Below are 15,338 nucleotides of genomic sequence, written 5' to 3'. Positions count from 1 at the left end.
TGTAAAGTAGTTTGGTTAATGTTAATAATTCTGTTTTATTACACATGTTTTGTTACAAACCAATGTGTAAAGTAGAATGAACTCGTATGTGACAACCCAGGGTCATTTAAGCTGTTGCTGAGGCTGACTCAAATTCACTAAACTTTCCTAGAGTTTAATATGGTATAGTATAGAAATAGTACAGTTTGTTGTCAGACTAATATCAGGCAGTTAAATGGACTGAACATTTTTAAGTTTACATGTGCTAAATCTTATGTCAAAGCAATATTATTAATTAAAAACAATTTTTAGCATTACTCTATACTGTAATTTTTACTGATGTCCTTCTTCATGATGCCAAAACATTTCCTTGAAGTTTAAAAACAATAAATCATAATCTATTAAAAAAATAATAATTACTGGCTGCCTTTTTCCCCATTGTCAGGTCAAAGAAAACCCGGAACAAGAGACAATCGAAAAAAGAAAAAAGACTGAAACTCCAGTGGTTCCACCCAGACCGACAGAAAAGGTACAGTACAATAGTTTGACTAATAGTAATAATACTCCATGTGTAGTTAATCCTCTGCAAAGGAAATCAGGTCAGAGTTGAAGATGCTTTGGAAATACATTAATTGACTGTATTGGCAACACCAAAATATTACTGGAACTGAAAAACAGTTAGGTTGATTTGATGTTTGAGAAATGTTTACAGTAAAGAATCACTCTGAGCTACTCGACGTGTCATGTTTCCTGTTCAAAATATCTTTTGTTATGGTTCTCCACTGAGAATTTTGTGTGTTTGAGCAGGAACTGAATGATCCAAAGAGGTACAGTTACCGCAAAAGAGAAAAGCCAGAGGAAACTCGGGTATGCACCTTCACACAATAAAATATCACATTCCTCTGGATTTCTACAAAACACAGATTCAATATGTTTCCTTTTTCTCATCAGGCCTCCAGAGAAACTGATCAGTCAGTCCAGGCTGAAGTCCCCAAAGATGAAGCAGACTTTAAACAGGTATTTCATTCCGTGGTATTTCACTCTGACTCCCAGCTCTGGCATTTTACTGAACAAACAGTGTAGAGCTTCTTCTCTTTACCCTCCCATATGTTTTACTGTAGGCTAATACATCAGTCCTGACTGGAATGTTTTGGAAAAGCCAAAAAGAGAGACCACCTTCATTCACTGTAAGCAACTACAGCACAGTATATTATAGGTCACACACACAGCACGACACATGGTATAATATTTTACTGATAAATGTATCGGCCTTATGATTTTACAATACATCTTCATCGCATCATTTTTGCCAAAAACAGACTGACAAACTCAAAGAATAAGAAAATGATGCATGGTATGTTAAATCAACTGAACATCACACTCATAATTTAATAAGAATTGAGAGAAGGGAAGCAGCAGAGAGGAGTGTTTGGGTGTGACTGTGCATGTAACAGGAGTTTATTGACATACAGTAGGTGTGTATCAGTACGTATATGGAACAATTCATATTACTTTGAGCAGGTCAGAGAAAACTCATAACAAAATGTCATAATTCTCATTTGTTAAAAATAAAAAAACAGACACATGAAGTATAAATATGTATAATATGGTGAGTGTTACATATATATGCTTCTTATATAAGTATAACGCTGGTCTGTCCATTATAGTAGATGGATTTTGTCTTTGAAATCATGCCTCAGAATAGAGTCAAAGGGTTCACCTGATTTCTTTTTTCCTCAGAGTTATGTGATTGACTCCAACGAGGAAGAGAAAACAGACGACACCCCAGCCAAACAGGCTCCTGCAAACAAACAGGTATGTGTGTGTGTGCGTCTACACATGTGTCATACTGTTGATGTTTTCAGCCTGTTTGACATGTGACTCTGGTCGTCAGGGTGTTCTGAAGGGAGTTATGAAAGGCTTACAATTCAAGTCATCACCAAAGGTATGAAGCACCGTCTAATGTGGTGTTTTCTGCTGGTGGTGGATGGTTTTTTACAGCCTCACACTGTCCGTCCGATACAGAAACATTCTGAAATAAAGTCTGGTGCTTGTTTGGTGATGGTATTGATGGCAATGGGGCTTTAGTTTGTAATGTTTTAATGGATCTTAGGTTTCCTTCTTTTCAAAAACATTATATGTATTACCCATAGTTTGAAATATACATTTATACATTTTTATTACTTGTTTGGAAACAACTAGTAACTCTTTCCATGTCACAGATATATAAAACACTGAATTATTCCCACTAATGTTGCTCAAAATCAGTCATTTGACTTAAGAGAAAATGTTTTTACCTACATCAACCTCACTTGGATGCCAAGAAATACAAGTGTGTAGTTCGTCACAGCAGAGTAACTTCTGACATAAAATGAGCTGTTACTTATATTTATACTTTTCCCTTTTATCTGGTTGTGTTGGTAAAACTCAGAATGATGATATTGTGCTGAAAACTGTTGTCTTTTTTTTTTTTTTTTTAGACCAGTAGAGAGCCAAGTCCGGATCCTAGCTCTGTGGAACCATCCACAGAAAAGGAACAATCCATGGAGAAAAACAAGCAGCAAAAGAATGCAGAACCAAAACAGGTAAGTGTTCAGTTACAATATTAGTATGCTAATCTGTGGTAAACAACAGCACAGTTCGCATCTGTTTAGTGCTATATTACAGACAGAACACATCAAAGTATAAATGTATTTAATTAAAATGGAAAAAATACCTACATAATGCTGTCTTTATGTTAAATTCCATTAAAAACACAAATTCTGTGGCACAGTTAGTAGCTTTATTAAAGTAAATGGATTGCACTGCACTATAAATGTGCGGAATTCTCATTAAAATGTTTCTAAAGGAAAGATTGGGAAACAACGCTTTTCTTTTTCTTCAGGACAAAGGTGGTCTGCTCACTGGAATGTTCAAAAAAACACACAAAGAGAAAACGTCTTCTCCTATACTTACGGTAACAGCAAGGTCTTCCTGATGTTCTGATCAGAAATGTTCACTTTCAGTGACTTTTGCTGAACTTGCTGTTTTTATTTTCAGGTCACAAAGGCAGACAGTGACTCTGAAGATGCAGAAGAACAAACATCTGAAGGTTCCCTTGTAGGTCTTAACCACAAATATCAGATCTCTGTCTCCCCTCTCTTCCTCTTTACAAAAATACACAGCATGTATTCTACATATCATTAGCCACATAATATAATTGACCAAGTCGTATTTTTGGCCAACTTGTGATATCTATACGAAGTGAATCAGCAGTCAGGAAAGTAAAGTTGCATAGATATCACAATTTGACCAAAAATATGATTTGGGCAATTATGCTATGAGGCTAACAATATGCATTCTGAGGGTTTTTGGTCTCTTTTTTTTTTTTTTTTGTATGTTTAAGGGTGATCTGAGTGCTCGTAGCAAGCTTTCAGGCAGCAGTGACAGTCTCTCTGCAAACAACAAGGTGAGCATTTAAGTGTTACATGTGTTACAACACAAACTTATCTCTATTTGACGTGTAATCTCTATTTAACATAGCAACAAAGCAAACCCGGGATTAAATCATGTTGTCCTTGACCTTGACCAAATGAAACTGACCATGCTGGTACTGTTCTGATGTGTGTTTCAGGAAAAAACAGGATTTTTCAGTGGGATGTTCAAGAAGTCTCCTAAAACAGCAGAAACTGCTCAGACTGATGAGGTAATGTATTTTGCCTGTGATAACTGACAGCTTTCCAAATTAGCTTTACAGATTTCTTATCTTAAAACTAAGTGATTTGGGCTTTGATTTTAACAAACACATTTGTTTATTCAATTATCAAACAAAGCCAATATCATCGGTCTAGTCCAGTTTCAAGATAACCACAATGAAGTGGTGCGTTTTATGTTTCAGGACCAACAGTCTCTACATGGTGATCTATCAAACAGCACTGATAATCTCTGTGAAAACTCAAAGGTGAGTTCTTACATACAGGGTTATTCAAAAAGAATGAACCGATTTAATGACGCATTGCTTCAGTTCTCAAGCATCATCATGGAATGAGCCAGTGACCAGTTGACAGATGAGTTTTCTAAGTTTATGTTCCATTGCTACCCACTAACCTCGATGACCTTAAACATCGAATAACAACAGCGATCAACTCAGTGGATCGTGATATGCTGATACGCATCTGGGAGGAATTCTCTTATCGCACTGATGTTGTCCGTGCTGCAGGTGGTGGCCGCATTGAACACTTGTAAGACAGGAAATAAAAGTTGATTGTGAGTACAATACTTGTGACTTGGCTGGAGTTTTCTATTGCTTTTCCTTATTAAAATATTGCACAATGAAATCGGTTCATTCTTTTTGAATAACCCTGTATTCATCTGGAAGTGAGTGGATTATGAGTGCAGCATCATCATGCACATCATTACGTAACAGTCACTGACAGTGTACTTTCTGACCTGGTCTGATGTCACCAGGACAAGGGAGGACTTTTCAGCGGGATCCTCCGAAAGTCTCCGAAACCCCCTGGAGAGGAAACACCTAGGCAGGTAATGTATGACAGACAGAAGTTTTAGTGTTTGTTAAAATTACTGGAGGTGTGTAGCATGATGTGCCTTTTCTGTTTTAGGAGAAACAACAGATTGAACGCTCAGACAGAGATGAGAATCTGTCTGACAACACCAATAAAGTAAGACCAGCTTACTTTAAATTTCTTGTGGCTGTAGTAGACTTAATTAACATATTTACCTCCGCCAAGGAGGTTATGTTTTTGCCAGGGTTTGTTTGTCTGTTTGTGTGTCCGTTAGTGTGCAACATAACTCAAAAAGTTATGGACAGATTTTGATGAAATTTTCAGGGTTTGTTGGAAATGGGATAAGGAAGAAATGATTAACTTTTGGGGGTGATCGGGGGTGGGGGGGCCCACTGATCAGCCTTGGCGGAGGTCTGCACTCTCCGAGTGCTTCTAGTTTATTGATAGTATTTCAGCATTACACGTCATCCTTTCTGATCTATACATTCTACCCATGAAGCAACATCGTTCTGTGGAATTTATCCTGGGACAACCAATAACTGACATCATCAAACTTTGACAAACCACATTTATTCTTTGTGTTGCAGGAAAAAGGAGGTGTGTTTGGTGGAGTATTCAAGAAATCTCCGAAACTATCAGAAGGGTCTCAGCTAGAAGAGGTAAGGTATAGACCAGGGGTCAGCAACCCTCGTCCTAGAGAGCCACTATCCTGCATGTTTTAGATGTTTCCCTCTTCCAACACACCTGACGGTCATTATCAGGCTTCTGCAGAGCTTGATGATAGGCTTATCATTTGAATCAGGTGTTGGAAGAGGGATACATCTAAAACATGCAGGATAGTGGCTCTCCAGGACCAGGGTTGTTGACTTGTTGCTGACAGGTTGGTATAGACTGTCACTTTTAATAACTTGAATCCTTTTATGGGTGTACAGCTTTGACAAACGTTTAGTTATGTTAAGACTTTATTTCTATAAATCTTCAGTGTGACATTTTTTTTAAATCACTGGGTGAAAAATCCACATTTATCTTGAATTCAGCACATTTTAATTCAAGCAGTGTGAAGGAAAGCAAAGCTTTGGCAGCTCCTCTAGGCTGTAGAAAATGTAGCCTTTGAAAGACGATTACAGAGTGTTCAGCATAGATGACCAGGTGTTTTATTGCCCGTTACACATATTACAGACTCAAGCACAGTTTTTACCCACAAGTGGTAAATGTACCCCACCACACACATACACTCCGACTGAACAGCCATCACCCCCAGTCTAATAGACAGTGCAATACTTACCCTACCTCAGTGCAATAGTCACAACCCATGCACCTTTTTTCTTAATCTTACCTTGTATATATCCTATATTGCCTGTATATATCCTTATTTGTTGTACATATTTCCCATCTGTAGAACAGTTAGCTTTTTGTATATATCGGTAGTTTTTGTAGTACTTAGTAGTATATGTATTGCTAATATTTTATCTTGTAGCTTTTGTACATTGCAGTATTTTTGCGATATTCTTGCACAGTCCTTTTTTGCACTAATTGTTTTTGCTGCTAAACAGAACAGAGCTGCTAAACGAATTTTCATTGTTCCTTTGACAGTGACAGTAAAGTTCTATTCTATTCTAGTCGAGTCTAGTCTATTCTAGTCTATTCTATCAATGTGGATATTTAGCAAGATATTTTTTTTTGTAAAATATTTTTGTCATGTTTGGGCTTGTGGTCCACATGTAGAAGGTGCTATAGGTCACTAAAATATTTTTTTGAAAAACCTTCCAAAGAAAGATTTTTTAAAATTCCAGCTTGTATATATCCATGTGGACAAGGAAAATAAATCACTGACATTACATCCCAAGTTGCTCATGCCTGTTCTTGCTTTATGCAGTGAACCTGTGTGTGAAACATTAAATATAGGCCATGTAGGTATTTAAGTCACTGCGTTACTTGCATTAGTTTGCAGTCAACATGTGGACACATTTGTAGGTGGACACATGTAGCAGCGTCATGGCGAAAACTAGATCATTTAAAGAACTTCTACTAAAGCCTGAACACAGTAGAGTCCACAGTATCCACAGTTTAAAGAGTTTTTGTGTTGTTATTGTGTAAAATGAATGTCATGTTGACACACTTTTTTTTTAAGAGCAAAATACCAGTTAGTTTGGACAGGCCATAGGGGAGGCAGGGAATAAAATATGTGAATGACAGCTTTAATCAATGGTATGTGATAAGATTCCATCAACAGCAACTTAATACTCCTTTGGGGCTCAGAAGTAAAATTGTGTGTTTACTTTCCATAGAAGTATGAAACATTATATCTATCTTTGTATTTGTATCAGTTTTCTGAGTGCTGCAGATGGAAGATGTGTATGTGTATCTTCTTATTTTCACCTCCTGTAGTTTTAAAGTGAATAAGATTTTACTCAATTTAATTAAACAGAATTAAATAACACATTGTATCAAGAGAAATCTGGTTATATCAAATAGGATTTTATTAAAAAAATAATAATTCTTGCAGCACATGAAAAGGTTCTTTCATCATCTAAAAATGTTCCATTTCTTCAGTAACCTGATTTCATGTGTGCATGTTTATGGAGTCATGTTCGCAGTCCAACTGGTTTGGTAACATTTTTTTTACCTTTTTAGGGTGAAGAGTCATTACAGAGTGAGCTCTCAATCAGCACCGACAACCTGTTACAAAAAAAGGTGAGTCTTATTGACAGATCTGACACATCCTCCACACTCTGCCACTGAAACCACATGACTCAACATGACTCATATGAAACCCTGAATGACTTATGTACCTGAAGCTCCAAAAATAAAGTTCCTTAGATGTCTAGGGATATAAATAAATTTTCTTTGTTTTGTGTTCTCTGTAGGAAAAAGGTGGTTTGTTCAGTGGACTCCTCAAAAAGACTTCCAAAACACCTGGAGAGGTACAGATCCTATTTCTGAAAAAAACTTTTTTGCATTTTTGTTCTGCGCACAATTTGTAGTTCAAATGTTTTAATTCTAGGGGAGCAGAAAAAAAAAAAAAAACACAACAGAAGAATCATGCAGTGAAAGTTATGAGGCAGAAATGTTGATTATTTCTGTTTTTCTGTGTCTGTCTTTCAGGATGATATGGCAGAAAAGAATAATCTTTCTGCCAGCAATGACAGTCTATCTGAAGCTGGCAACACTAAGGTCAGTAACTCTCCATTATCAGTAGAAATCTGTCATAACTTTTTATTTCGATAGGAATGCATTTTATATACATTGAGCAAAAACATAAACACCCCATTTACTGCATTTGTGTAACAGGAGACGTTGCAAAATGAGCTCTTGATTTGTAAACTAACTTTGTGTCCATCTCTGCAAGAGCACTTGCCCAGTGATCCAGTAATTCCACCAACAACAAAGGTGTTTCATGTCCAGATGCTGTTCAAACAGCATTAAAAGTTATTCAGACACTACTTATACTGGGGACAGTAAAAGAACACCTCAAAATGTCACATTTCATCAGATGTCACCATGCCGCAGATGTTGCAAATCATGTGGGAACAAGCTATGGGCATGCTTGATGAAGAGATGATGCCCTCGAAGAAGAGTGGAGTAACATTCCACAGACCACAAGTGACAACCATGTCAACTCGAAGAGAAGATGATGTGTTGCTCTAGAGCACAGGTGTCAAGCTTCGGTCCTCGAGGGCCGGTATCCTGCATGTTTTAGATATGTCCCTCTTCCAGCACACCTGGTTCAATTAATGATCAGCTCATCATCATGCTCTGCAGAAGCCTGATAATGATGTAATGGCTTCCAGGTGTGCTGGGAGAGGGAAATATCTAAAACATGCAGGATACCGGCCCTCGAGGACCAGAGTTTGACACCCCTGCTCTAGAGGAAGTCAATAGACATACAAGATATTGAATGGTGATGTCTTTCAGCCGGCCCCCAGTGTGTCCACATGAATGTCCCTGAATGCCAGACACCGCTATCGTGTTCTAACGGACAGTAATCTGTACCACATCAATGAAATAAATTGAGTATGATTTAATATATTGCGCAACACCAAATGCTGTTAAAATGTAAAGTGTCACATGGGGCATTTATATTTTTGCTCAGTGTACATGTTTTATATAGTGCATTGTTTCTCCCTTTGATCCAGATAGTTATTTATCTTTTATTTTTTTATCTTGAATTTAATGTTTTTTTGTTTTTTTACTAATTACAAATTATTTCTTGGCTGTATTTACACTTTGTGATTAAGAAGGAGTTTAAATATTTAAAAAAAAATAACCAGGTCCTTCCTTATGTTTCAGGACAGAGGAGGTGTATTCACTGGAATGTTCAAAAAGTTGTCTAAACTTGCAGATGATCCTCCTACAGAGGAAGTAAGTAGTGTCTGTCCTGCCCACTGCACCCAAATATTTAGACCTTGTAAATAATAAATCAGCTCAAAGTGAAATGTTGCTGAAATGCCTGGGACGACGTGATAAAAAACAAATTCACCAAGCATTTTTATAAATAAGCCAGCTGCTCACCATGGTTGATGCAATCCACTTTGAAAGAATGTTCAACTAGGTCTGAGCTAAATTTTGACAAAGTTTATCAACTCATACAAGATGTGTTTAGATATTTCACTGAAAGCCAATATGTTAACTTTAGAACAAAGTCAAAATAGTACTAAATTCAAAGATGTCTTGACTGAATATTAGTGTAGTGTAGTGTTCATGGAAGTATAATCTTTTAGTCTGGACAAAATTAGTGCAATGACAACATAGAAAAATTCACACAGAAATACCTTTAATCATTAGACTCAAGTTATGAAATAAAACCTATGGCTTCTTAGTTATTGAAATTACTGTCTTAATTTTTCTAGGAAAAGCAGGTGACTGATGATGAGCTCTCGACAGGCAGTGATAGTCTGTCTGAAGACAAGCCCAAAGTAAGTTTTTATGCTTTAGCTCTTCTGAATTAACTTCCATTGTTTATAAGAGGGGTGGCTCAGTCTTTGGGGTTGTGTGTTTCAGGAAAAAGGAGGAATATTTGGTGGAATCTTTAAGAAGCCTCCTAAACCAGCAGAGGCTGCTCAAACTGAGGAGGTGAAAGTCTCGTTACGAATTATATGACCTGTATCAGTGAATCTGTGGTGGTTTGGGTACTATGATTATGTTATTAAGATTAACATTCCTTATTTGTCAGTAAATAGATCACACATGTAGACATGCACCACACACTGAAATTGACCCTCTGCATTTAACCCATCACAAGAACACACCACACACTGCAGACTAGGAGCAGTGGGTGTGCTATATCAAGCGGCTCGGGAGCAAATGGGGGGTTGAGTGCCTTGCTCAAGGGCACATCAGCCAGCACCTTTCTGCCAGTCTGGGAAATCAAACTGGCGACCCTTTGGTCACAGCCGATTCTCCAGCCTTCTAGGCCAAGGCTGCCCCCTATATTATATACTATGATATTAACTATATAAATATGATATTCTATTCTTCACATTCTAATATGTTACATGTATTTTGTGAGTGAGCATGGCGTCACAGACAGCCTTTATGTTTGAGTATTAATGGTAAAAATAATGTAGGTAACCAGTGATGTTTGTTACAGGATGATCTTAACAAAGAGTTGTCAACCAGCAGTGAGAATTTAACTGAGAGCAAACAGGTTAGAATTAAACCAAAATCCGGAGTTACTTTCCTATAAAATAATGATCAGGCTCAACTGTTCCTAAAGCATTTTTCTTGTATTTTTGTATTAGGAGAAGGGAGCGATATTTGGCGTCCGGCTCAAAAAGACCCCTAAAACATCTGGAGAAAAGACAGAGTCACCGGTGACTTAACTTTATCAACTCTGGAGAACGTTTCTGTGCTTTTACAGAATCACATGTTTTTAATAATTTCTCTGTTTTAGGACAGAGAAACCCAAAAAGAGCTGTCAGCCAGCAATGAGGATCTGTCTGAGAGTAATACTACCAAGGTGAGTATGATGAAGCACACATACCTGTGGACAAAGAATTCTAAGGAGATCATTCACTGTCATTTTATTTTGTTAGGAGAAGAATATTTTCAGCAACCTTTTTAAGAAGCCTCATAAATCATCAGAGGACACGGCAGTAGATAAGGTACTGTGACTGAATCCAGGGTTATTTAAATCTGTGTTAAAAGAGGCTGAAGTAGAGACTGTTACTGTTTTTCTGCTTTGAATTCAGGAACTGGAGGAGAATAATGAAAGTCAGTTATCTGGAAGCAATGAGAATATTGTTGAGGCCACAGCCCCAAAGGTAATCTAGTCTTGAAAATACTGCTCTTTTTTTACCCTTTTCAGTTTGTTGGGTCTTCTTTAATGCAACAGTCTGCTTTCAGTTCTACCTCAAATTAAAGGCCTGTCATGGAAGAAATTGCACTGCATTGTGCAAAAAATACATTTCCACTTTATCCATCCATCATCCTTTTGTCTTATGGATACAGTAGCCTGTGAATAATCAAAAAAGGATTAACTGTGAACTGTTTTAGGAGAAGAAAAGCGGCCTGGCTGGAATATTTAAAAGATCAACCAGCATTGAAAATGTGCTTGACAGTGAGGTCAGTGCTGCGTTCACATGGTTCCATATGTGTGTGTGCAAACTGTAACCTTTTAGATTATATTTGTTATGTGTTCTTTGCAGGACAAGAATATTTTCAGCGGCATGTTTAAGAAAACTAATAAAATGTCTGAAGGGAAACCTGCAGAGGAGGTTCAGTAACTGACAGAAAGTTTCCACTATATTACATGTTTCTCTGCGGTCAGAGAGGATTTTGTTTTGGTACAGATTCTGATACGTTTATTTCCTTTTGTGTGTGTGTTCAGGACTCAAATACAAGTGAAGATAAAGTGTTTTTGTCCAGTTCTGAGAATCTTTCAGAAACAGCCACCTCAAAGGTACAGATTGTGTCTAAAGTCTCAGGTATTTTTTTTTTTCTTTTCTTCTTGACATTATTGATTATAAATCTGTGTATATTGAAATGCTTTAGGAGAAGACAGGAGGACTGGCAGGGATCTTTAAGAAGTCTCCTAAACCTGCAGAAGCTGCTGAAACTGAGGAGGTAAAAGTGTTGATGTAAAACTAAAGGAATTGTTTCACAGTTATTATGATCACATATAACTGTTACATTTGACTTTTGTTGTTGAATTACTTAACATTCTGGAATTTATTCATCATGTGAAAGCATTTCATGTCACTGATAGCCCTAAAAATCCTGAAATAATCAAGACAACTGGTGATGTTTGTATGTTATTTCTGCCTTTAAGTCCTCTGATCATTTTTACAGGATGATTTTGAGAAGGAGCAATCAACTAGCAGAGAGAATTTATCTGAGAACAAACAGGTCAGAATTAACTCAAAACTCAAAAAGTGACTTTTCGACAAAATGATCATTCATTTGTAAATATTTAAAATGCTGCCTCTGGGTGCACCTAGAAAGTATTTGTCACTGTACTAAAGTTAGAAATATGAAGCAAACTCTTGCAGATAAGTTGTCTTCAAAGGGATCATTCATTGATATCTCATCATTTTTAGGAGAAAAATATTTTCAGCAACCTTTTTAAGAAGCCTCATAAATCAGCAGGGGATGCTGCACAAGATCAGGTACTGTAACAGACTCCAGTGTTGTTTAAATCTGTGTTTAAGGTTAAAATAGAGATTGATTTACTATTTTCTGCTTTGAATTCAGGAGCTGGAGGAAAATAATGAAAGTCTGTTTTCTGGAAGCAATGAGAATATTTTTGAAGCCACAGCCCCAAAGGTAATTTAAAACTGTTGCTTCATTTTTTTCTCTGTGTTTGCGATGATTCCATCTGCTTTCAGTCATTTTCAAAGAGTTATTTATGAGAAAAAGACGATAACAGTGTTTCAACAAGTTAACACATTTTTCGCCGGTTAAGAGCTCGTCAGTGCAAGGAAATATTCTCAATATTGCATCAGAAATTGTTGCTTTTTGTTCACATTGAAGCATCACCAAAATTCTTAATTTGATCATTTTCTTTCCCATGGTGCAGTGGACTTCACATTTGTTCATTACAACAGGCCACAACAAAATACTAAACAAATAATGTGCATCATGGAGTCATGTTATAGTATGACTCATTCATTCATTCATTCATTCATTCCCCCAAAATAGACTAAAGTTATTGAACTTTATGAAACTCATTTTAACTTTATAATGAAGTCAGAAATTATATTTAAGGGGGTACCCTGATGATTCATACCACATTTTCAGGCTGAATCTTTCACACAGTGACTCATCTTTCTCTAATGCCTGCATTATCAATAATCAGATGATTGGATTTTAGCCTTCTTTAGACTTTAACACACATATTGAACCTTTACAACATTTAACCGCATTAAATGAAAAATACACATTTTTCCATCTGCAAGAAGCTGAACACATTTTATTAAATGTTCTGGATGTGGGTGTATTAGTTTATGAAAAATCCAACAAAAAGGAAAGGAATAACTGGAGTGTTTGCTTTAGGAGAGGAAAGGCGGCCTGGCTGGAATATTTAAAAGATCAGCCAGCACTGAGAACTTGCTTGACAGTGAGGTCAGTGTCACGGTCACATGAACTGGTTATTAATTCTACAATGTAAATCATACCATTAAGGTTGTATTTGTGACTTGTTTATTTATTTATTTTTTCAGGAGAAGAATATTTTCAGTGGCATGTTTAAGAAAACCAATAAATCTTCTGAAGGGAAACCTGCTGATCAGGTGCAGTAAATGACACAAAGACTCCAAAGTATTTAATTTTTCAACCAAATGGAATTCTGATTTGTTTCTTTGTGTGTGTGTGTGTGTGTGTGTGTTCAGGACTCCAATGCAGATGAAAATAAAATGTTGTCTTCCAGTGCTGAAAACCTTTCAGTTACAACGTCAAAGGTACAAAATGTATTAAAAGATCTCTATTTCAGGTCATTTTTCTTCTGTTTTTATATTATTCTCTTAATATACGAATGTTAAAATATTTTAGGAGAAGGCAGGAGGATTGGCAGGGATCTTCAGGAAGTCTCCTAAACCTGCCCCACGGTCTGTCACAACAAAGGTGACCAAACTAATGTTTGTGTTTTTAAGATATTTAGAAATGAAGAGCTCCTGTTTCTAATCAAATGGGGGTACTAAGTAATCTGCTATTCAAAATGGTCACAGCTGCAAAATTATAACTAAGTGCCTGATGATAATGGTTTTTTTCCATATTTCAGGATCCTCTTAGTGACACAAAGGAACTGTATGGCAGCTGCGACAGCATTCCAGACATTGGCAAGGTGAGGGCTGCCTGAAAAGACTACATCCAACTAAGGCTACGTTCAAACTGCAGCCAAATGTGGCCCAAATCCAATTTTTTGCCGCTATTTGACCTGTATCTGACCTGTTAAAGACAGTTTGAATGGCACAAATATGATTTTTTCAAATTCGACCCAGGCCACTTTCATATGTGGTCCTAAATCCGATACATATCAGATATTTTGCAATGCGACATCAGTCTGAACGGCCAGGTTGCATTTATCCGACCTTTACATCATTTAAATGCCAATACAGCCTGACTGTAACACACTTGCGAACAGATATAGGTCGCCGGAGATGAGTGTCTTGTCGTGAGAGTGTTATGGAGAGGCAGTCACAGATATATTTAAATGTTCTTGTCATTCAAAAAGTATGAATGAAGTCTGTGTCAGTGAAGCCGCTAACATCACTATCCCACCACTCCTTACTCTGACTCCACATCCAAATACTCCGTTGTACAGACGTAGCAGCCATTGCACCACAAAAGGCCATAGCAAAAAAAAACTGGCTGTCCTCTTTTTTAATCTTCTACTTAAAATTATTTGACTGTAATGGTGCTTACTTCGGTTGTAGAGAAACTTTATCAGTGCCACACACATGCCGATACGAGATACCTCCATATTTACTTCTGTAAACACAGTGCATGCTGCGTATTCACGTATTACGACAGGACTTTTACACATGCGGGTAACTTCAGGGTCACATTCAGTTCATACTGAGAGCTGATAGAAGTCGCATTTAATTTGTAATATGAACGAGTACACAAAAAAGTTGAATTTTACAAAAAAATCCGAATCGTGCATTAAGACCTGCTATCTGAACGTATCCTTAGACTCACCTCAGTGTGGTTTGGAAAACTCTAGCATCATTCTTCACTGGTTTTCTGTTTAGGATTTGTGTTTATTTTGCACCCAAGTTTGCCTTTACACTTCATTTTCAATACTTATTAACTAAAATTCACATTATTTATCCATAAAGTGTTTGTTTAACCCTAAGCTGATGAATGTATTCCATTTATTTTCTGAAGGAGGATCTTTCAGGGGGAGAAGAGCTGTCAGCCAGTAATGAAAATCTTTCTGACACTACAAAGGTTAGGACTGATTTATTTAGTTTAATTCTATGGGCATATTTTAACATTTTGTAGCTTATTTATAATATACTTGTTTTTGTGTAACAGGAGAAAAAAACAGGTTTCTCTGGCATGTTTCGGCGGACACCTAAACCAGTTGAAAAACAGGTATGATGCAACAGTAGATGGAATAGAAATAATAGTCTGGATGTGATTGTGACTTCTGATTTGACTAAAACCCAAGGAAAATGCATTACTCACATTGCTCATTTAGAAATGGTAAGCCAAACATATAAGATTAAATTAATAAAAACTTTTAAAAAATACAGGTAGAGTGGATGTTTTACTTAATTCTGGTCACAAAAACAATATTCTCTAATGTGTATGTGATGAGAAAGTGCCACATCGGTTAACCAAGTCACATGCTTTACCTTTATTTGTGTTTCATCTGCCCTTGCAAAGTGCATGTTACAGTATGTAATATGCACG

At 36.8% G+C, this 15,338-nt stretch overlaps 1 protein-coding gene across 1 annotated transcript in view; it reads left to right on the top strand.

Moving 5' to 3' along the window:
* The window catches only part of LOC115436878 (myb-like protein X), a 65,972-nt gene that overhangs the window by 7,939 nt on the left and 42,695 nt on the right, over positions 1-15,338 (top strand). The window contains exons 7-46 of the mRNA XM_030159851.1: positions 425-508; positions 787-846; positions 931-996; positions 1,101-1,166; positions 1,720-1,794; positions 1,874-1,924; positions 2,460-2,564; positions 2,864-2,935; positions 3,019-3,078; positions 3,365-3,427; positions 3,593-3,664; positions 3,857-3,919; positions 4,426-4,497; positions 4,578-4,637; positions 5,069-5,140; positions 7,116-7,175; positions 7,349-7,405; positions 7,587-7,655; positions 8,772-8,843; positions 9,332-9,397; positions 9,483-9,554; positions 10,072-10,128; positions 10,223-10,294; positions 10,375-10,440; positions 10,517-10,585; positions 10,673-10,744; positions 10,977-11,045; positions 11,129-11,197; positions 11,311-11,382; positions 11,475-11,546; positions 11,772-11,828; positions 12,020-12,088; positions 12,174-12,245; positions 12,975-13,043; positions 13,142-13,210; positions 13,310-13,378; positions 13,470-13,541; positions 13,699-13,761; positions 14,808-14,870; positions 14,958-15,017. Of these exons, the coding sequence (XP_030015711.1) occupies positions 425-508; positions 787-846; positions 931-996; positions 1,101-1,166; positions 1,720-1,794; positions 1,874-1,924; positions 2,460-2,564; positions 2,864-2,935; positions 3,019-3,078; positions 3,365-3,427; positions 3,593-3,664; positions 3,857-3,919; positions 4,426-4,497; positions 4,578-4,637; positions 5,069-5,140; positions 7,116-7,175; positions 7,349-7,405; positions 7,587-7,655; positions 8,772-8,843; positions 9,332-9,397; positions 9,483-9,554; positions 10,072-10,128; positions 10,223-10,294; positions 10,375-10,440; positions 10,517-10,585; positions 10,673-10,744; positions 10,977-11,045; positions 11,129-11,197; positions 11,311-11,382; positions 11,475-11,546; positions 11,772-11,828; positions 12,020-12,088; positions 12,174-12,245; positions 12,975-13,043; positions 13,142-13,210; positions 13,310-13,378; positions 13,470-13,541; positions 13,699-13,761; positions 14,808-14,870; positions 14,958-15,017 (2,718 nt within the window). The remainder of the gene's footprint in view (positions 1-424; positions 509-786; positions 847-930; positions 997-1,100; positions 1,167-1,719; positions 1,795-1,873; positions 1,925-2,459; positions 2,565-2,863; positions 2,936-3,018; positions 3,079-3,364; positions 3,428-3,592; positions 3,665-3,856; positions 3,920-4,425; positions 4,498-4,577; positions 4,638-5,068; positions 5,141-7,115; positions 7,176-7,348; positions 7,406-7,586; positions 7,656-8,771; positions 8,844-9,331; positions 9,398-9,482; positions 9,555-10,071; positions 10,129-10,222; positions 10,295-10,374; positions 10,441-10,516; positions 10,586-10,672; positions 10,745-10,976; positions 11,046-11,128; positions 11,198-11,310; positions 11,383-11,474; positions 11,547-11,771; positions 11,829-12,019; positions 12,089-12,173; positions 12,246-12,974; positions 13,044-13,141; positions 13,211-13,309; positions 13,379-13,469; positions 13,542-13,698; positions 13,762-14,807; positions 14,871-14,957; positions 15,018-15,338) is intronic.

The sequence above is a fragment of the Sphaeramia orbicularis genome, chromosome 17 (genome assembly GCF_902148855.1).
Source record: "Sphaeramia orbicularis chromosome 17, fSphaOr1.1, whole genome shotgun sequence".
NCBI lineage: Eukaryota > Metazoa > Chordata > Actinopteri > Kurtiformes > Apogonidae > Sphaeramia > Sphaeramia orbicularis.
Note: the sequence above shows the minus strand (reverse complement) of the source record. Positions and strands in the feature narration are given on the sequence as shown.